The sequence below is a fragment of the Empidonax traillii genome, unplaced genomic scaffold (assembly GCF_003031625.1).
Source record: "Empidonax traillii isolate 1590-97213 ecotype Southwest subspecies unplaced genomic scaffold, ASM303162v1 scaffold223:size1722714, whole genome shotgun sequence".
NCBI classification, from domain to species: domain Eukaryota; kingdom Metazoa; phylum Chordata; class Aves; order Passeriformes; family Tyrannidae; genus Empidonax; species Empidonax traillii.
Genome location: NW_020955416.1, coordinates 1,631,401 through 1,652,811, shown reverse-complemented (window position 1 = coordinate 1,652,811; position 21,411 = coordinate 1,631,401). Strand labels below are relative to the sequence as shown.

Genomic DNA, 21,411 nt, shown 5'->3' with positions numbered 1-21,411 from the left:
TGTTTCTAGTCTTCCCTGCCCCACAGTTCACCAAGAAGACAAAAGTAATCTTTCCAGTTAGCTAGAAACAAGCAGTACAAATATGTCAGTGACAGCTCCTCATACAGCACAGCCTCATTTGGCATCACTGGACCTGCTCTGCTTGATGCCCACACAAGACCTGCCTGACAGCTCTGACCTGTCCCAAAAGCACACAGGTCAGCACAAACACTGCTGAGAAGAGCAGGAATGCAGCAACCTCTGTGGAAGAGCACAGCCTATTGAAGGCCTGTCTGAGCTTCTCTCCCTGCATGGCTTCCCAGCTCACCCGCTGGTGCAGCACCTGTGTTTCTGTGGCCACTCCACCACAGTCACGTTCTGAAATCCGAGTCATGCTTCCAGCAAGCAGCTTTCCAAGCACACACGGACCCGAGGACGTGAGATCCAAAAAGGAATTTGCAATAAATGCCTTCTCCCGGGGGCCGCTGAGCAGAGCAGTCAGATACTAATGCCGGGCTGAAGTGGGTCTTCACCTTTCCACTTTTGTCTGCTTTCCCCTCTATTAACCTGTGTCTCTTCAAGAACAACCAGAGCAATACTCAGGACTGCATTTACCCCTCTCAAGCAAGCCACAGGCCAGGAGGTGTTTCCACTCAACACCCACAGAGCAAGGACACAGTCTCCTCAAAAACAAAGCTCCAAATATAAAATTATCAAAACATGACTGGTGCCATCACTTCTCATTGTTAGTAGGCTGGCTACTTCAGTATCCACCAAAAGGATGATCTGCTGTTTTTATTAAGGTTATTTTGAAGAGTTGAGCTTTAAGGCGACAGAGTGCAACTCACTGCACTGCCAGACTGTCTTTGAGATTTTGGGCAAGCTCACCATCTCTGGGCTTAGCTCCTCAAAACAGGGGTTTATCATGCTCCTCTTTCTTACTTGAATTTTACTTCACAGCCTTTTATCAATGCTGACATTTGATAGTCAACCAGACTTTTATCCCCACTTAGGCCTAAGTGATGATTTCACCGCAGCTGCCTATTTTTTTACCTCTATTTTTATGGTGTTTGTTGTACATTCTCCTTGCATACAGCCATAGTTCTCAGAGACCACAAAATCAGGAACAGGCGAAAGTAACCATGGCCACATGCAAACAAACCTTCACTGCAAATGGTCAAAGAACATTTGCAAAGATGCAAATTCTAAGAGAGGCTTTCCCTTGCACCCAGGCCACCAGAACCTTGAATCAAGTATGTCCCAGATGTTACTGAGTTTCAGCTGTGTGCTGGGCATGATTATACTACTGGACCCTGTTTCAAATCTGACTCACTCTGGACTCGGTCCATAAACTCTGGCCCTAAAATCTCATCTTCCTCCTCACTGTCTCAGACACGGTCTGTCCAAATTTCCATCTCCTTCATGAGCTGTCAGTGTGATGAACAGCTGTGGGATCACTGCAGGGCCCTTCCCCCCAGTTTTCGCTCACAGGACTGGTAAGGCCTAGGGAAAGAATTTCCTGAAAACAGCACATCCTATTGCACTACTGCTGCTCCCTCCACCGTCACTGATTCATGGACTGACTGCACAGGATGGTGCTGGCTCCTTCCATGTGTGTACGTGCACATGGTTTTATCTGTGTGTGTGCATGTGTGTGGTGGGGCAGGCTGTAGTTAAGATTCCATCTAGATATAAAGGTAACTGGTCAAACAATGTAGGTTTCCACTTATAATGAAAAATACCTAAGTCACAGGAGAAACAGCAGAGGCACATCTTTGACATGTCTGTGATACTGATATTCTCACAAGCACTCGCCAAATGGTTTTCTTTTCCCATTCCAACACAGGCCATTTGATTTCTTGCAGCCCCATCACATGACCTGAAATAACTCCTTCCCCATCCTAGCGGGCCCAGAGGCAGTCAATGGAAACATTGCTGCAACGTGTCAAAGCTACAGTCTCACCAGCACCAAGACTAAATGGGGCAGAGTGTCCTCCCCAGTCCCTACTGTCTCTGCAAATGGCTGGCCTTGCCTCTACACCACAGAGAATGCACATTTATCAAACAGAAAGTTTCCCCCTGCTTACGTTATCCCAGACAATCTTTCTCACATCTAAACAGACTCCTTGCATATATCAGTGAGGCCTTTTGCTCCCCTCTGAGTCGCTGCACAGGGTGAGGGTGCAAGGCAGCATGTGATGTGTGGAAGATCCCCACTGAACTGTTCACAAAGGCCTCCACCTGCCTCTGATCCCCCTTCCCCAACTGTCTGCCATACCCACTTGTCCTAGCTCTAAATTTCCCCTTGGCAGAGACCATCTCCTTATTATCAGTCTCTGCAACTGCTCTGCAGGGCCCAAATCAAGACTCTTGGCAGAAACATTACTACAAATGCATCCAAAACTTCACTGCAAAAGTACCCCCAACCTCATCCAGAGACAAAAAAAAGAAGGGACAGATTTGTCAGAACAGCCTGTAACCAGCAACAGTGTGCAGGAACAGGACTATTTCTGGTTCTGGTAACTATATTTCAACAACAGAAAGATTCAAAGCAATGACGGTGTCACAGTTCATTCTTTTCAACTGGAAATTATCCTGTAGCACAGGTAAAACTCATGCCAGGCATTCCGGGAACTGGAAACAGCTGGCTGCAGGAAGAGCACATGTGTGCCAAGTCTCATTTGCATCACTCAGTCAGCTTTCCCTTGCCTGTTGCAGAGATATGTTTCCTGATGTGGCTCACTGGACTGGTCTCTTAGTTAAGGTCAAGAGTGTTTTTCCCTGGCTCTTTGCCTTTGTGCCAATGTGCCTTCAATGTAATGCAGCCACACAGTCCCTCCACTCCCTCCAGTGCAGGTTGGGAGGTTAAGACAGTTTCCTTGGAAAGGTGTGAGTTATGGTAGTGGATGATCTGCCTGGTGAGTGACTGAGATGGCTTCAAATTGACAAACAGCATGTTTAGATGAGATATTAGGAAAATATTCTTACTGTGAGGTGTGTGAGGCACTGGAACAGGTTGCCTAGAGAGGCTGTGGCCTCCCCATCCCTGAAGGTGATCAGGGCCAGCTTAGATAGAGCTCTGAGCAACCTGGTCTACTGGCTGGTGTCTCTGCCCATGGCAGAGGAACTATTTCATCTTTAAGGTCCCTTCAAACCCAAACCATTCAACGACTCTATTGATACCACTGGCAATCTGAGCTGAATTGCATGAATCCACCTCCAAGGGACACAACACTAGTTGTGTCTGATACAACTACAAGTTTGGATACTGCCTCAGGGCTCTCTTTAGCAGCCTGCCTGTACAGACTGCTACCTAGGTACCAGCTGAGGATGGAGCCAGCCTCTGGGGTCCCAAGTGCCTCATCCCAGAGCATGCCACTCCAGCAGTGAGGGATTTAAACTGATTCTCAAGATATCATTTTGTTTCCTCAGGAGCTGCATGGATATATTTAAGGGGCTACAAACAAATGCAACGCAACACAGATGTTAGAGGGCAAAAACCCGTGCAGTCAAACAAAAGATTTCTGCCAAAAAAAATCAAGCTACTCCTTCTCTTCAGCATCTCCCTCCACATTTATTTTTGTTTAGCTCCAGATCCAGCTTGCTCCAGGGGGCAAGGGAGATCAAGGGCTGCTGAATTAAAACCGTGCAGCTGGTCAAAATGCAGATGATGGCAGGTGAACTAATGCACTTGCTGTGGTGCGCTCCCAGTGCCATCATCTGGTGAGATGTGTGAGTACAGCGGGTACCAGAGGCAGAGAAGCCAGCAACACACAGCCAATAACTCAGCAAGAAGGCTCTTCCAGCCTTGTAAACCATGAAGGGAAAGCTCAAGTCAGCAAGAAGCTGAACTGAAATACAGCGCAGCGCTTTAATTTACTGCTCTCTTTCCTGTTTGCTTTTATGTGGTCATTTTTCTTGAAGAAAGAAGATTTATATTTAAATACATTCAGAACTACAGATGTTCGAAAGTGCGGTACAAAAGCAACATGTACTATATGATCACAGCAAGGTAGAAAAGCTTAAAAATCAATAGGCCAGACTGGAAATAAAATGCAGGGTTATGTGGCCCCCCGGGTGCAATAAGTCAGGACAAGTCCTGTGGTGAGTTTGAAGGCTAACTCTGTCCTAGGCACAGGAGTGCAGCACACTGTTGCTCCTTGCAGGCCATCCACATTCCCAGCCTTAGCCTCAGAGATGCAGTGACTATTTTCCAAAATAAACTGGAACTTCCATAAGCCTGAGAACAGTCAAGATGCCCAACTACATAATAGGCCTATTTTACCAAAAAGAGCGTGTTCAGAAATTCCTGCTGACTGTGTGAGGCAGTAAAGTGGGTTTTTAAGACACCGCTGCTGGCTCCAAGCACTGGATTGACTGCATCTGTGCTTACCACAGGTTTTCCAGCAGAAGGATTCCCTGAAGGAAGAAGAAGGATTCCCTTGTGTTCTAGGACAAGGCTGTTGGGTTTTTTTACCTGCTCACTTCCTTCAGGATCTTCTCCATGTTCACAATGCTGTGCATCTTATACAGGAACCACTTGTCAATGGCCGTGAGTTTGTGAATGACATCCATGGGGACTTTGTTATCCAAGGCCTGCCAAAAACAGGACAGCACCAAAAGCCCCTTTAGCACATGCTGCACAAATACAGATTACGCCTGTAAATAGGTAGCAGCAACTACATAGCATAAAAAACAAAAGGTTCAGTAGATTAAGCTGTACAAATCAAAAGGTTCATCTCCCCCACGACCCCGTCTCCTGCAGCGACAGAAACTGTGCCCCTCAAGCAGTGTAGGGAGGCACCACCCACTTGTTTAGGTGAGAGAGAGGTAATTTGCTTTTTACAGAGCCAGTACAAGACAAACCAATGGTAATAAGGCTGGGTGGCCACTGAGGACGTGCCTTAGTCAACTACAGGGAGGCACGTTCAGACTGCAGCACCGACTTCTCATCTGCTCCTTTTACCATTCAAGTTGCCTTAAATCTCAGGCCCACCATCAACCTCCTCCCATCTGGAAATGTTAACCAGGAATGTCCAGATTTCTCAGCTGTGAAGGAACCCTTTGCTCCAGAAAATAAATCTTGATCTACCCCTGAAATACAAGGCTGAATCAAAGCATGTGACCTCTGAAGCAAGGGAAAGTCTGAACCCAGGTGGTGCTTCCCAGCTACAGCATAACTGTAGCTTGTCTCACTCCAGCTCAAGTTAACGTCAAGATCATTCAAATTTCCCTGCATTATCTTCCTGGGCTTATTGATGTTTTTTTTTTAAACCAATCATTTGCAGCCATGGGGTAAAAAGGAACCCCACAGAGGTATTATTTATGAGACAATGAATTACAAAACACCATAATATTTACTAAAAAAAAAAAACCAAACAAAACAAAATACCACAGAGGAAGATGCTGGAGAGCCCCTCAGTGTAATATATCTTCTATCAGTGCAATTTCTTGGGTCTCACCATGGGCGTACAGTTACAACTCTCCTGACAAAACAACTATAATCAACCATAACGATAATGCCGGCACGATATCTTTGCTGAGCTGAAGTAACCAGGCTCATTAATTGTTACCACACTTAATTGTTTTCTTGCAGGGCAGCATCACTGGAACAAAGACAGAGAAACTGCCACTGAAGAAAACTCCAGCGTTAATCTAGGCATGAGCTTGGCCCACCACACCCCAGCATTACTGCTCCCAGTTGCCAAGCTTGGGCACAATGTTCTGCTGTCACCACACAGTCAAAAGCAGTGGTGAAAACCTCCTAATGCTCCTTTAGAGTAACCGGTCACACACAGAGCCTTCAGCTGGCACTTGGCACCCAACAGACATTGCTCTTTCCAATGCCTGCAACGAGAAGCCTGAGGCCCTCTCAGCAATCCCAGAGCACTGACAACAGCAAAGTTGGGGTTCTCACTCATTCCTGGGTACAATACTAGTATGAGGCAACTGGTAAGGGCTCCTTCCCCTCCTGATTACCTCGTGCTTGGAGGGTGAGGTTGATGTGTGATGTGAACAGGTCTTTTTTCTGTCTGTCTGTTTTCACAAAACACACGCAGACATCTTGAGGACCTCCAAACTTCAGTCAGTGGTCCCTGAGCCACACACACACACACAGGTAGCATGACCACATACTTAGTTTGCTTAGGGCACTTTATTTAAATGTCCTAGGGATCACCAAAGGTAACTGAAAAAAAAAAAATCCTTCCTCCCACTTGTTAATCAGAGGAGGGACAGAGAAAATATTGACCCCTGTGGCATGAATCTGGAGACTGGAAGGGAAGAATGAGTTTGCAGACATTTCTTGATCCCAAATCAGCACACTACAGGGGCAAATCAAGTTTCCAGGCAGAAAATCCGTTGTAGGATTTGATCAGAGCCCTGGACAGCACTCTGATGACTTTATTGTATTCAAATCTATGTGAAGGAGTACAGCTTAAATGTACCATGGAAGCACGAGACTAACTCTATACAATCTTAAGAGGTTCAGGAGAGACCTGACACAACCTGAGCATCCCTGCTCAGCAGGCTGTTTCATCTCATCTATGTCAGCCTCTCTCAAGGTGCCTTCTTTTACATGACAACAGGGAGCCCCACCACAACAGCAACAGCTCTGAATGGCAGCTGAACTCCCCTCCCTTCGTAACTCTGAATAGTTACTGTTGTCATCATCCAACAGACAAAGGAGAGATAATAAGTAAAAAGCCTTGGAGAGCCGAGTACTGGGGTTCGGGAGGGAGAAGAAGATATATACAACAAGGGCTCCATCCTTTTCCAAATAAAGCTGATGGCTAATGGAGAATAACTGTTGGCTTTTAAAAGTCAGCAAGCTGGAAAGGAATTTTTGGGCAAGCAGCCCCAGCAGCCAGAAGCATCTCTTGCTCCTACAGCTTGCCTCAGTTACTAACTGGGATGAATTAGTGCACTGGGGTGGGCAGAGGCAGCTCTTTAGAGAGAGGGATTAAGACTTTGACCTTGCTTTTGACAACAGCTCCCAGTGAAAATGTCAGCAGCTGGGAACACCCTGTGTTCAGTAGGACCCAAACTCCCCTTCATCTCCCCCCATCTCCCGTGTTGACGTGGGGCTAAGCCACTCAGAGGGACAAGCAGCAAGATTTTTCTCTCAGCCTCGAGAAAAAGCTATAATAAAGACCAAACACAGCTGCTGAAAGATGAGGACACACACTTCCCTGGCTTGAAAAGCAGGAGTCAATAGCTGGACAAGCCCCACATTCATAGAACATCTTGTGCTTTTTGTTCAGGCCATTTATAAGAGGAACAGCTACGTGAAAACCCAGCAAACACTGCACAGCCTCAGCCGCTCACCCTCATGGGGAGAAGTAACAAGATGTATCTACACATGAGCACAACGACATTACACATTCCACCACACAGACTTAGGGGCAGAAAAAAGAGTAATTTGCTGGGAAAGTTTGCTGTCTTAAAAAGCACAAACCAAAAGACAGCTGAGCTCTCCTCTCCATAGAGGGTATGGACAGATGGACAAGCTAGCTGCAGCAAAACCAAATGTGAAGTCACACCTACCTTCTAATGTGACTAATCCCACATTTACCATCTGATATATACAGGCAAACACTGAGGAGACAAGGCAAGAAATAATTTCACACCCTAGGTTCCCTTACAATAGCACTCTCCATTACCCAGACACCTTGAGGGCTGAAGTGATTTGACCTGTGTGACAGGAGAGAGGTTATAAGAACGCTACGGGAAGTTAAGCCTGTTTCAAAGAACAGAGGATTTATTGTCTGTGAAATTAAACATAGAGTTGTGTAGTTTTTTAGCTTCAAGCCCATACCAGTGCAACCATTGCAAATAGACAGTGCTCTCCCAGGCTGCAGCTTGCTATTCTTTATCGTCCTTTGTTTCAGTTCTCAAAAAGAGCTTCATTTATTCCTTTGAAATCTGCAAAATTTGCCAGTTTTGACTGGCACTTCCACTAGTATAAACCAGGGCTGAACATTAGCCAATGCTTATCCAACGAATATAGTATTAGAGGAAAGGAAAGTGATCCAGATCTCCATCAGCGCTCAGTTACAAACTGAAGTATCAGAAGACAGGAATGCACCTGAATGCAATGAGCATTGGCTAAGACCGTGCCACCAAGAGACAAACACATTACCTGAACGTGGAAGATGAAGGAAGCATCAGCAAGGACCCTATACAGGGATAGAATGCGAGTGTGCTTGGTAGAGGGAAGCAAGGGAGTGAAGAAAACTCTGTGACCACAGTCGACCCAATCTTGTAGCTATAATTCAAGGGACAAAGGTCAAGGCCTTTTTATCTTTTGTTACCTTGGCTATTGCATATATTCGAGTGCTGGATGGCTCAGAAAGTTCCTTCTGGAGATCTACAACGGCTGGCCAGTCTTTATTCATAGGCAGACGTGAAGTGAAGCCATCTACTGAGGGGTGGCACATTCTCAGGGCCTTTTGAAAGCTCTCTTCAAAAGTGCGTCCAACAGCCATGACCTGCAATGGAGAGCACTTCCACATTAGCTACGGTGAGCTGTGCCCTCAGTGACACAGGAGTGCAAGTTGAAACCATGAAGACACACATATGGAAAGACGACAGATTTTGGACTCCTCCATAAGATAGCCCTGATGGTTTAAGGCAGATGCAGCTGACTGAGCTTTGGGAGTCCCACTTCTAGGTCTGACTGTGCCCACATTATCAACGGGGAGTTCCAGAGAAGAGACTCCTTTCTGCTTCTGTCTCCCTGTCTGTGAAATACAGGAAGCCACTGCTCTTCCCTGTAAATTGTTTTGATGCACTTTGGTAGAGAGAGCCATTATCTAGTAGCATGGGTACAGTAATGTAGAATGATATTTCTGTTTAACAACCTGTTAGAGATAGAAACTTACTGTGGGAATGTTAAGGTTCAGGAGAAATCTGCTCCTCTTGCTTCAAATTACATTTAACAGTAACTCTACCCTGCGTGGGCTCTCTTAAAGGATTACTCCTCCTTGGCATAGCAGCACTGGGGTTTCCCTCTTTCAGTCTTGACATCATATCTAATAAGAAAAGAAACCTTTCTCTCTGGAAATCTGCAAGGTAACAGAACCCTTCCTCAAACGTCTACATTTTTATTTCCCAGTGCAGTGCAACCCTAACAGCATAAAAATCGTCTCAAACACAATGCTGAAAAATGTCAAAAGAAAAAATACAATCATCGTTTTCTCTTCTCTCACAGCTCCAGGCCCACTGCCCAGCAAAGCAGAGCTCAGGAAAAGCCAGGCCAGACCATCCTGTTCAGTTTATAAAAGTGCAGTAGGTGCTGTGATCTGGCTTCAAGTCCAGGCATGGGGAGACGACTGTGCCGACTAATAGAGACACAGTGGCAAGAAACTCTTTGCCTCAAGGACTCACTCCCCCTCCTGCTGACAGGTTCTGCAGACTAACCTTTCTGCTCAATACCTCCACCAACTGCAAACTGCATCCCTTAAGCTTCTCCATCCCTGCCTCGGTTCACCCTGCACTGTTACAACACTGACTCTTCCTAGACCTCCCTTCTGCCTTTACCCAGCATCCTGCCTGCAGAAGGACACAGGTTCAGGCAGTTCTGTGACATATGAGCACTGGAAGGACTTGACACTTCCTCCTGCAAGTGTGTACGGCCAGCAAGTGTTTACAGCTCACTGTGCACAAGGAAAATGTATTTGGGAACCCCAGCCCTACAAAACAGTCCCTAAACCCCTAGGCAGAGAGGCTTAACATCAGGAAGCATCAACTCACTGAAAACAAAAACAAACAAACAAAAAAACTCTCACTGCCATAAAAAGCCAAAACTGCTAATGAAAATCAAATTCTAAATAATTCTTCCAGTTCTGATAAAGGCTTGTTGTCTCGTGACAACAATGATGTTAGGAAGGTCTTATATGTCAATATAATTTAATAAAATAGCTACTTAAAAAGCACTAGGAAAGAAAGGCAACTGAAAAAAATACACAGTTTATTATTTTGCTTTGGTAGCTGATAGGTAATTAACTAATTAAGTGCGTGATTTACCCATTTTGCTTCATTTCCCTCTTCTTAATATTTTGTCTGAAAATACTGTAATTGTACAGACACCTTAAATTCTGATGTAAGAGACTTAATCACTAAGAGAAGTCAAAACTTCAGAGCAAAATTACAGGTTCTGTTTGGATTTCAAGAGCAGGAGTAGGCTGAGATCTGGCATATGGTTTTAACACAGAGGACAAATAACTTGGGAACAACTGAGAGCTGTGGCTCATGGGCATCCCTGAAAATCCAGACTACAACTTGTGAAGTTTTACTCTAATTAACCACTACTACAGAACCTCAAAATAAAAAATTACTCTGAGAGTCCTGGAGTAAGTGTTAAGAATGAAGTCAACCTCAGGTAATCCATAGTGATCTCTTCCCTTAGGAGTCAAACCATTTATGAATCCACACTGTGATAACCAAGACTACACAGTCCTAACTCATCTCAATTAATTATAATACCAGATAAAAATTGTTTGAGCTGAATAAAAACCCTCAAATTCATTAGGTCCTTGAAGACAGATATTCTGAGGGTTTCCAAGAAAGAGAAATTTGGCTTTCCCAAACGGTGGAACGAAAGGGAAGGGGAGAGTCTTGCACTCACCTCTCCCACGCTCTTCATGGAGCTCCCAATGCGGCTGGATACGTGCTGAAAACGGTCCAAATCCCAGCGGGGGATTTTGGTGACAATGTAATCAAGGCTGGGCTCAAAGCAGGCAGAGGTTTTTCCTGTCACAACGTTCTTGATTTCTGGCAAGGGAATCCCCAGGGCAATTTTGGCAGCAATGAAGGCTAATGGATACCTGCCATATAGGAGAGGTAGAGAACAGTAGAGTAGGAAGTACTTTGCTTTTGCAAATCCCAGGAGTGGATCCAGTTAACCCGATGTGAAGTGATTACCCCTCCTCAGTACAATGGAAGGTTCCTGTGCTCATCCAGCCTCCCACCTCAACACACTGCAGATCCACCTCCTTAGATCTGGGCCTTGTTTTTTTATCCACAAAGCCACGACTTTCAGCATCTGCCACACCCCCAATAAGCCCACACTAACAGACACCTTTTGCTGCAAGTCTGTCATCTGAAAAGGAAACAGTCAAACACCCACTGCCCAACATCATGGCTTATCTCAGGCCTGCTATGGCTCCTCAACCACCACAAGAGTTGCTAGAACTGCAAACTGGAGATTATTTTGTGCCTCTCAACAGTATCTGCAAAGTGCAATTAAGAAGCCAATTTTTAAACAGCCTGCTCTGACCATCCTTATCTTGATTAGGTTATGATTAGCCAACAAAACAAAGACAGCTAGCTGGGCCATTTGCATCAATCTGACAGACAGCTCATCAGTAACTGTGTCCTCTGAGTTCCAGAGATGATTTGCAGCCAACATATGGATACAGTGTATGTGCTTTGTAAGGACAGCTATTAGTTCCCCCCTACACACTTCCTGGGAGTTTTTCCATTTGTAGTAAAAAGCGTCAGCAGGGTGGAATAGACCTGGAGAGCTGACTAACCCATCTCCCAGTAGGGCTGGCTCTCCAAGGGTCAATCCTAGCCAAATTCAGTCTTCCTTTATGAAAATTTATCCTCCATGTTTTAACTGCATGGAGAGCAGATGCAGGAATTCTTCTTCCTTGTGGTTGTCACATATTTAAATAAGACATGAATGAAAAGAATTATTAAAATTCCCTCTTTTTCTTCTGCTCCCCTCGTTTTTATGTATTCATTTGTTTTTCTGTAGCATGCGGGGCTTTTAAAATAATCTTACCCTGTCGCCTTGGAGGCCAAAGCTGAACTTCTCGAGAGTCTGGCATTAACTTCAATAATGTAGTACTCCAGGGAAGTTGGATGCAGAGCAAACTGGATATTACACTCTCCCACAATACCCAAATGTCGGACAACTTTGATGGCACGATCCCTCAGCATCTGAAACTCCTCATTAGTGAGCGTCTGGCTTGGAGCCACTACAACAGAATCTCCTGTTTGTCAAAAAGGCAGAAGTGATGGGAAATGAGAAGCAGCTCAGCAGCAGTAAATCCTGGCCTCATAGGTCACTGTCTCTGCCAACCCACTGCTAGAAATGAGGTGGGTTGAGCTTAAAAATAACTGTTTCACACCCCAGCTAGCTTTATCCAAGACCACAAGGGTAATTCTAGAGCTCACTTCATCAGTCACAGAACTGTCAATAACAGCAGGCAGAAGGGCACTGCATAAAAAGGGTTAATGAGCCATTTCTAGTGAGCCACCACGTGCCCAAGCCTACCTGTGTGCACTCCCATAGCATCAATGTTTTCCATATTGCAGACAGCAATACAGTTATCAGCAGCATCTCTCACAATTTCGTACTCTATCTCCTTCCAGCCAACGACTGACTTTTCCACCAGAATTTGGTTAGTCATTGCAAATGCCTGGGAACAGGTCAGGGAAAACACACAGTAAGGAAAAAAAAAAAAAGCCGCCACCACCACCACAAGAAAAACTCACCAAAAAACACCAACAAAGCAAAATAAACAACAAAACAACAAACAAAAACTTCCCTCCCAAAAAACCCACCAAAACCCTTATTGGAACATATTCCATATCTAAGACTTTTGTGGCTTATGTCCAGATACCCCAGACCAATCAGAAAATTGAAAGATGTAAAGCTCATACCATTGATAACAAGCATTTTATATTTCTCTCATTGTTTATTTTTAATTGCTTCAGCTTCATTCGAAAGGCACAGAAAACAGTTATGTGATAGGATGGAAGAAAAAAAGGTAGGGCAGGTGTGCTTGCAGTGGCATATAAATAACAAATAGGAATGTAAAAACATGTAATGCTTCAATCATGCAACAAACACATCCTTTTATGTGGGCAGGCCCAAGGACTTCAGTAGGAGAACACTGCAGAAATGACAGAGTAATGGGGACTGAGGGTGCCAGCAAACACTACACCATTAATAGCACTAATAATGCAGCTTATCATTGGCACACTAACCAGAGGCAAGGGTCGTGATTTATTCTTAAACTAATCTTGAAAGCACTCCTCAGCACATGAGTCAAAAATGACAAATACAGTTTGTTGGTAAATGAGCATAATCTAAGTGAATAAATGGCCTTAATATGAGAAGATAGAAAATATTAATCAATTTGCATTTTAAATCCTACGAAGCAATGGGCACACTATCAATCTGTCCTGTAAAACAGTCCTCACTGCTCCTGTGTCTGTCTTTTCTCACTCAATGAGTGGGCTCAGGAGACATGAACTAAAGGCCAGGTTACCTGAACTAGCTGTGTTCAGTTATCTGAACTACGAACAATTCAGAACCCAGTGCCTGAAAAACCAGTTCACTGAATTACTACAGATCACCTTCATAACGGAAAAAGAACAGAGTTTCTGCTGGGTTGTGAAAACGAGCATCCAAATTTCAGTTAATTCAACTAAAGTCAAGTGGGTTTTCACTGTAAATTTTAAAACACTGATACTGAACTGGGAGGTGCTGTTCACTCTCTGACGGACAGGATGCCTTGCAGAGGGATCCAGATCAACTGGATCAACGAGGCTACGATTAATGGGATGATATTTAACATGTAGAAGTGCCAGATTTTGCACCTAGGATGAAGTAAGCCCAGCACAAGTATAAATTGGGAGAGGAGTGGCTGAGGAGCAGCCCTGCAGACAGGAATCTGGGGGGCACTGGTAGGCAGCAGGCTCACCTTTTTAAAAATACCACCAAGACGTGCAGATTAAAACCAGGATTTCCTACTGAGCAACCAGGGGGTTTCCTACCAAAAAGTGTTTTTACGTAAACCTTTCAGACAGCTGCACTCCCAGGGTTTTTGGACAAGCCTGGGCAAGCAAAATGTTTCCAACTCCCCGTCAATCTGTAAGACAGGGTTTTACTGCACCCACTACCTCCTCCCACGTCTGCCAGCCCTGATCCCCAAGCCCCAAGACAAACTGAGAGGTTCAGCAAACCAGGAAAAGACAAACACAATAAGTTTAGAGCCCCGTGGATACTTTTATTTCCCCAAATTCTGCATTTCTGCCAAGGAAGAAAGCTTTTGATTTGTTTTCCCCAGTTACCTGTTTACTTTTCACAGAAAATATTTAAACAACAATCCTGGACTTCCTACAGAAAAAGAGCCGTCCTCATAGCCAGAGATGGCCACTAAATGTCAAATTTAGTGCTAAATCTCTACGTGAGATTTTAACCTAGTAAAAATACCATATTTAGATAGAAACACATCAGAGGCCTGAGGCTCCCAGCTCTCCTGTCCCTGAGACTACATTATCACTCAGCATTTCAGATGTTTCAAACTCCTTGACCTCATTCATGTGCCATTCACTCACGAAAGGAGGTGAATATAGGCCAGTATGTTTCATTTCAGACCAAAACTGCTGGAAAAACTTGCTCAAATGATGACTGTTTGTCATGAATTTAACAGATCTGTCATTTAGCCATTTCCAAGTCAGTAGAAGGAATCAGGGCAACGTTTTACAGATAAGGTGAAAGGTAGGGTATGTACAATTCCAATGCCTGTGACTATTAGAAGAGCACCTAAGATAATCAGATGTTCAGTTCTATTCCCAGAGCCTGCAGTTCCAGACATACCTTTGTACCAAGGTCCAGCAAACTTTCCTTATCGGGACATATGCCTGACCCCAAGCCACCGAGGGCATAGGCAGAACGTATCATGACTGGGAAACAAATGTTTTCGGCTGCCTTCAGAGCCTCTTCAACCTTAAAGGAGAGGGGAATGCATTTCAGAGAGAGAGAAAAATTCAGGTGAATAATGCTTCAACTCTGCTTCCACAGTTACCTGGAAATCCCATCAGTAAGACACTAAACTGTTCGAAGGTAAAATGAAAATAATAACAGTTGGCTTTGTAATGCTGCAGCAAACTGCACTCAGGGAGGTAACTTCTGTCTTTAGCTATGTGTGGACTTTGTTGCCAACCTTCTATGAACATTTTCACTTTCCTTACCAGGTCTGTCTCCAGAGACTTTAGCATGAAATAACCCCTTCAACAGATAGCCTGGTTTAAGACTTGTTTGGTTTACTCCAAACTCAGTTTCCATGAATTATTTCTTTATTTTCATACTCCCATCCTCAAGAAATATTTCAGCACTGCTGATTTTGAGGACCTAAACACCAAAGTCTAAACCCGTGACATCTCATTTTTGTGCTGCAGCACAGGAGTCACTTCAACCAAATTTACTTTTCTTGTCAATGAGTAAATTAGCTTAGGCTTTCCAAGTGCTTAACTGCATTTTCACTGATTTTAAATCAGTGACTCAGCATCAATTCCTGAGGAGTGATGATGCAAGCATACAGTATCCACAGTTGCGTTCAGCTTTCACTCAACAAAACTAGAAATACTTTTACTAACTCAAATAGGTAACAGTAACAGTAATCACATCTTCAAAATTATCTGATTTACCGATTCCACTGCAAAGCTAGGAGCAATCTTTTCATTTAGCTCAGTCAGTTTATCACAAAAGAGCTTTCTATCCTCTGTAGCCATGATGGATTCAACTGATGTACCTAGAACCTTCACACCATACTGCTGCAGGACTCCTTGCTTGAAGAGTTCCACTCCTGCAGAGTAAACAAGGACACAGTTTTGAGGATTGATAGTAGATGAAGAATCATAAAACTATTAGAATCACAGAATGGAAGGGACCTTAAAAATCATCTCATTTCAATCCCTTGCCATGGGTAGGGACTCCTTTCCCTAGACCAGGTTGCTCCAAGCCCTGTCCAGCCTGACCTTGAACACTTCCAGGGATGGGGCATCCACAACTTATCTGGGCAACCTGTGCCAGGGCCTCCCCACCCTCACAGTAAAGAATCCAGAAAGTCTGGAAAACTTAGACAGAAGAAAGTATTCAAAAGATATCTGACTAGCTGACAACTTGTCTGGCCTCATCAACAGCTAATTTTATTATTCGTTTTCAGTACTAGATCTCAGAACCATAACATGAAATTTTTTGTCCTCAAATCAAAGAGGGATGTTAATACAGGGTATTAGTACAGTTACTGCTTGGCCATCATCTGCAACACAGAGCAAAGCTGCACAGATGAATACTGGTCTAAGAAGTTAAATGAAGGTAAATTTTCCTGCTTCAGGGTGGTCTGAATATCCCAAATCTAACTACCGTAACTAAGAATTAAGCTGAAAAACAGGAGATATTAATTATTTTTAAGTATCAAATCCAACAGTTCGATGTTATGTTCACAGCTCAGCAGTGACTCCCTCAGTAAGCCAGGCAATGTATGAGGAATGTCTTGCATGCCTGCACAAATAAACTGCTGAACATGTGGTGGGATCATAGAATCATAAAGGTTGGGAAAGCCCTCTAAGATCAATGAATCCAACCATTAACCCAGCATCCCCATGTTCACCACTACACCATGTCCCCAGGTGCCACCTCCACACGCCTTTTGAACACTTCCAGTCTGTTCCGATGCCTGACCAGCCTTTTAGTGAAGAAATTTTTCCTAACATCCAATCTAAACCTCCCCTGGTGCAACTAGAAGCCATTTCCTCTGGTCCTGTTCTTTATTACTTTACTTGTTATGTGGCAAAAATTGTGAGTCTGCCTGCAAGGAGTGGCAAGGCACCTGTAATCCCACTCACCACAGTTGAGAGCAGTCTGGCCACCCATGCCCAGAATTATTCCATCAGGACGCTCAGCCTTGATGACCTCTATGACAAACTGAGGAGTGATGGGGAGGAAGTAGACAGCATCAGCCTGCTTTAAGCCAGTCTCATTGGTCTGCACCGAAGCAATATTAGGATTCATGAGGACAATTTTCACATTTTCTTCCTGAAAAATTAAAATTTGCATTAAAAGTAGGCATAAAGAAGCTAACAGCAGCAGCGAGAGATGGGGTTCAAAACAACAGCAGAATTAAAAAAGTCTTGTTCCTGACATCCCATAAGAGATTTCTGGTCTCTTGTATGAGGCTGAACTAATGCCAATTCTTTACTTGTGTGCCTCTGCCTCTTTGTGAATCTTGAGGGGATGGACATTCCCACTCAATTCAGAAATTTGGTCAAAATTGTTTACCACATCTAGGAGTTACACAGAGGAGACAGGAACAAAGTCCAACATAATCGGGTTTGTCTTCTGTTGGATGTCAGAAGTGCCAGAGCAAAAAATTTAATCAAAAGGTAATCTTTTCTTGCCAAGCAGTAGGTCTTTGATCGTGGGAAACCAGGTAACTCTCAGATTTTTTTGTACCAACTACTAAAAGCAACAAAAATACAGTTTTTGCTTTGTCATTCTGTAAAGATGCTTTAATTTTCCTGGTGTTAGGACTTTAAAAATCTCGTCCCATAACTTTTTTATTTGATATTTCACATATCAAAAGACAATCTCTGCCTCTATATGCAAGACAAAGGTTAGGGAAAACTTTACACTGCTTTTTCTCTGTCACAGATAGGAAATTGAGATGGAATGATAATGAAGAGTACCTGTTTCCTGCTATACCAGTGGGACTTTTGCCACTCTTTTGGCTACAGACAGAAGTTCAATACAGTTTGCTCATTAATAGAAAAATCAGAGTCAGAGATCTTTATCAACTCCTTGTAAGGCAATAACTTCTACAAACAAATCCCTTGCCAACAACATTAATTATAGGCACAAAATACATTTCAAGAGAAAGATTTGCTATATAGAAGTTGTGGAGGTTAAGAAACAATGGAGACTCCCACTAAAAACAGGAATAGTGACAATATTTTTAAAAGAGTAGAAAGAAACAGGAATAAAGCCGGTAGATTAATTCAGCCATCCCTTGAGCAAATGCTATTGGAAGTGCTGCCAGGACCAGTATAGAAATTGCTGTCTTCCCCCAGAACACAGGAAGCATGAAAATGCCATAGGACTTCTCTGTGTTTGTTCAAAATTTGTGATTGATGGTCACATTGGTTTGGGGGAACAATGAAATAGCTCACCTGGAGCAGTGGGATTCTCACTCTGAGCTCAGTTCAGGTGCTGGATAACATTTCTTCTCCTTCCTTTGCTAAACTTAAAATACTGCCTTAAAGACTGGTTGTAAATTTCTGCTGACCTTTTTTTCCTGTGAGAAATTGTTTTTTTTTTCACTGAAGCATGCTTTCCTTGGAAACACGTGGAACAGAGAAGGGAAGGAAGGTATAAAATCCTTACGGAAAATATTTCAGATTTAGACAAATGATTCCAAACGGGGTAGTCTTCACAGCAGCCGTGGGGAAAAAGTTATCACATCCTCTAGCCCAATTGTTTGGGATGTGGGATTTTACTGCACCTGTAGGTTGCCCTTGCAACCCTTTGCTTCAACTTCTGCCTTTTTACTTCTGCTCTGAAACTGCCACACCTTTACAAGCTCTTCTTCTTCTTCACATGAGGTTAGACACGAACTGGGGGGGCCCAGGTAACTCTTAGATTACCAGTAGTAACCCCAATCCTTCTACACCTTCTCCTAGCATGAGTTTTTGCCCTAGTATCCTTTCTAGGACCTAATCTGGAAACAAAACTTGACATATAAAACCTTTAAAAAGTTCATCCTCTTCAAAATAAATACCCCTTAGAAAACATGCCTCGATAAAGAGTTTAAAATCTTTTGCATAGCAGCAGCCAGGCCTTCAGCTGTTGTTGGCTGGCTACCACTGCAGCAGGATATACTCATCCTGATAAGACCTGAAACCCAATCAAGCTATCATGAAAGATCAACTACCTCTACATTTCCTTTAAATTTAAACTGTTAACACAGTCCAAGGCTTAAGCCAATATTCAGCTGCATCTAAACCCTTCTCTGAGAAAGAGTTTAGAAAGGAAGGGAGCCCTTTCTGCACCTCAGGACTCAACAGCAGGGCTTGTAGCTGACCATGTCCCTCCTCTTCATCTCCATTTAGTTTGAGAAGCCTGGAGTGACCAAGCACACATCACAAACTGCTCAAAGACTGCAATGGAAACCTCAACAACATCTCTCTTTCGTAGATGATTCTGAGTGGTTAAATCACTTCACTTCTGCAACAAGTTCACCAACAAAAAATGGCTAAATTTCCCTACAGTCATTTATCCTCACCAGCTTCCCTGTCCCATTGATGCCATAGCTGGAAGATCAGTTTAGCTGTGAGAAGGGAAAGTAGGTTACATGAGGTTAGTATTTTCAGAGTATCTCCTCACCTTCATGGCTTTTACAGCCTGGGATCCAGAGTAATCAAATTCCCCTGCCTGGCCAATCGACAGACCCCCGGATCCTAGAATGAGAACTTTGGAGACCTACAAGTGTCAAAACAGCATGAAAAAAAGTCAGTCCTATCACAGTGGATGTTGAAATGAACAGAGACCGTGCAGCAATGAAGAATCTCAAATTACAGACCACAAGTTCCAAAAAGAGGAAAAAAAGCCACTTTCAAAACCAGTGCACTTTCACTTCTGAGAGTATTTCTACTGGACTTCTCTAATATATCTCTTGTCAGAGAAACACATGACTCATGAACAGGGCATACAATAAACATGTTCATTGTATCGTGTGCTTACAGATCACCACTCCTCACTTTGGCTGCCCACAAAGTCCAGCTGCCTTCTAAGACAGCAGAACTGTATGAAACCCAGCCCACACTTGGAATTTCAGACTTATTTCCTTAGCAACCAAGCATCAACATTCTGCTACAGGCACAGAATCTCATGGCCAGATTATCCCAGGGCACCTCATTACACTGCTATGAGAGTACCTTTCTTGGAGAACTGCAAAGAAAAATCCATGAAACATCACAACTTGAAAACTTTCTTTGAGAAAAGGGACTTAATAACACACGAGAGGCCTGATGACTGTGAGGACTTTTATAAGGGAAGCCTCCTCTGACTTTCATAACCAGTTTTCTGTGCCATTTTGTGCTGTGGGTTCAGCAGGAATTAACTAGGTTAAAATGCCTCACCTACAGGCATGAGAAAAAAGTATCTGTATACTGACCTCTACTCTGGAAGCAGTCACTCCAGCCTTGGGCAGAACCGAGGAAATGGTACTGCCTTTCCCACTCTTAACCAGGGAAATAAAAGAATCAAAAAGGAACTAGGAAAAATAAACACATGTATTTAACCACCAAAGCGTAACTAAATAAATAACAAGCAAAGAAGGAAAAAAAAAGGTCATTTGTGAGCTCAAGCAACCAGCTCTGCTCTGCTGCCTTCAGCAGGTAGATTTACACCATTTGAGAAGAGGAAATCATTATCTGAAAATTTTTAACAACTTTGACATCTCTGACAAAGCTGCATTCAAGAAAGGAATAATCAGTAAGATTCCTGTGTGTTTTGCTTCTATGTGGCTGGCAGCGCAACGAGTGAACATTAAAAGCATTAAAAGCTAAAACACAGAAGAGCATACACTAGACTAGCTCAGGGAACCATCTGGAATGGCACCTGCTACAGAGCAGGGACCTGAACCGGGATATCTAAACATCAGTTGTGTTAAATCAGTGCTGTCCTTCCAGAGGAGGTCCCAGAGCAGCTGTCAGAAGGGCATTCTCCAGCCAGGGCAGGCAAGGCAAGGCAGGCAGCTACACACAGTGGGATGGGCTTCCCACCTGACCCCACAACTGCAGAGCTTTTGCCACACAGCCCCTGAGGGAGGCTGTTGGGAATTACTCATGGAAGGAGTAGGGATGGGTCCTGCAAGCCTATCAGGGTATGTACTGTGTTATCAAACCCATCCCAGCAGTGCGAGGGCACAGGCTCGGAAAAGACACACAGCTGAGAGTTGTTTTGAGTTCTCTGAGATTTACTAGTCAATCAGATTGCTATGAAACTTCTTGATATCAAGAGATTTATTTGCAGGTTTAATCAACATCATTAAATTAAGATTTAAATAAGCACTTCTATGTATTCTTCCATCTTCCTCTCTCAGGAAATGCTAAATAGCTTATTTATGTTCAGACATGCCTCCTCTGCCTTCCACATCCCCTGATGCTGCTTAGTCATACTCTGTGACTACACAACCAGTTGTTACAGACTTTGTGTGAAGTCACAGATTGGGGATTAAAATTTCATTTCACTTAGGAGAACCAGCGTGAGGAAGTGTGAATCTATTTACATAATTCTACAGTAATTATAAAATTTGAAAGTGGAACCAAAATGTATTAGAAAGTTAATGATTTTATTACAAAGCATCTGGCTAGTATTTTTTCTGTTAAGATAAAATGCTATTCCTTTCTCAGTCTCTTTTGCAAGAGATTTGAGCCTGATTCCTGCAGAGGCTTAAGCACTTCAGTAACTTCCAACGCAGATATAATCCCACCAGGACCCAATGCATACACACAGTATGAATGGAATCACTGATCCAAGGCACACAGAAGTGAATAGATGCCTTGCTGCTGATTGTAATTAGCAGCACATCAAGCTAAGCAGACACAAGCCTATGCATGATTGGGCCCTCTGTT

At 43.6% G+C, this 21,411-nt stretch overlaps 1 protein-coding gene across 4 annotated transcripts in view; it reads right to left on the bottom strand.

Annotated features, from left to right (window-relative positions):
* The window catches only part of CPS1 (carbamoyl-phosphate synthase 1), a 156,752-nt gene that overhangs the window by 39,623 nt on the left and 95,718 nt on the right, over positions 1 to 21,411 (bottom strand). For all 4 annotated transcript variants that reach the window (XM_027887819.1, XM_027887822.1, XM_027887820.1 and 1 more), the window contains 10 exons: positions 19,950 to 20,048; positions 19,160 to 19,255; positions 16,627 to 16,816; positions 15,427 to 15,584; positions 14,597 to 14,725; positions 12,263 to 12,407; positions 11,768 to 11,978; positions 10,607 to 10,805; positions 8,292 to 8,468; positions 4,457 to 4,575 (listed from right to left, as the gene is read on the bottom strand). In XM_027887819.1, the coding sequence (XP_027743620.1) occupies positions 4,457 to 4,575; positions 8,292 to 8,468; positions 10,607 to 10,805; positions 11,768 to 11,978; positions 12,263 to 12,407; positions 14,597 to 14,725; positions 15,427 to 15,584; positions 16,627 to 16,816; positions 19,160 to 19,255; positions 19,950 to 20,048 (1,523 nt within the window). The remainder of the gene's footprint in view (positions 1 to 4,456; positions 4,576 to 8,291; positions 8,469 to 10,606; positions 10,806 to 11,767; positions 11,979 to 12,262; positions 12,408 to 14,596; positions 14,726 to 15,426; positions 15,585 to 16,626; positions 16,817 to 19,159; positions 19,256 to 19,949; positions 20,049 to 21,411) is intronic.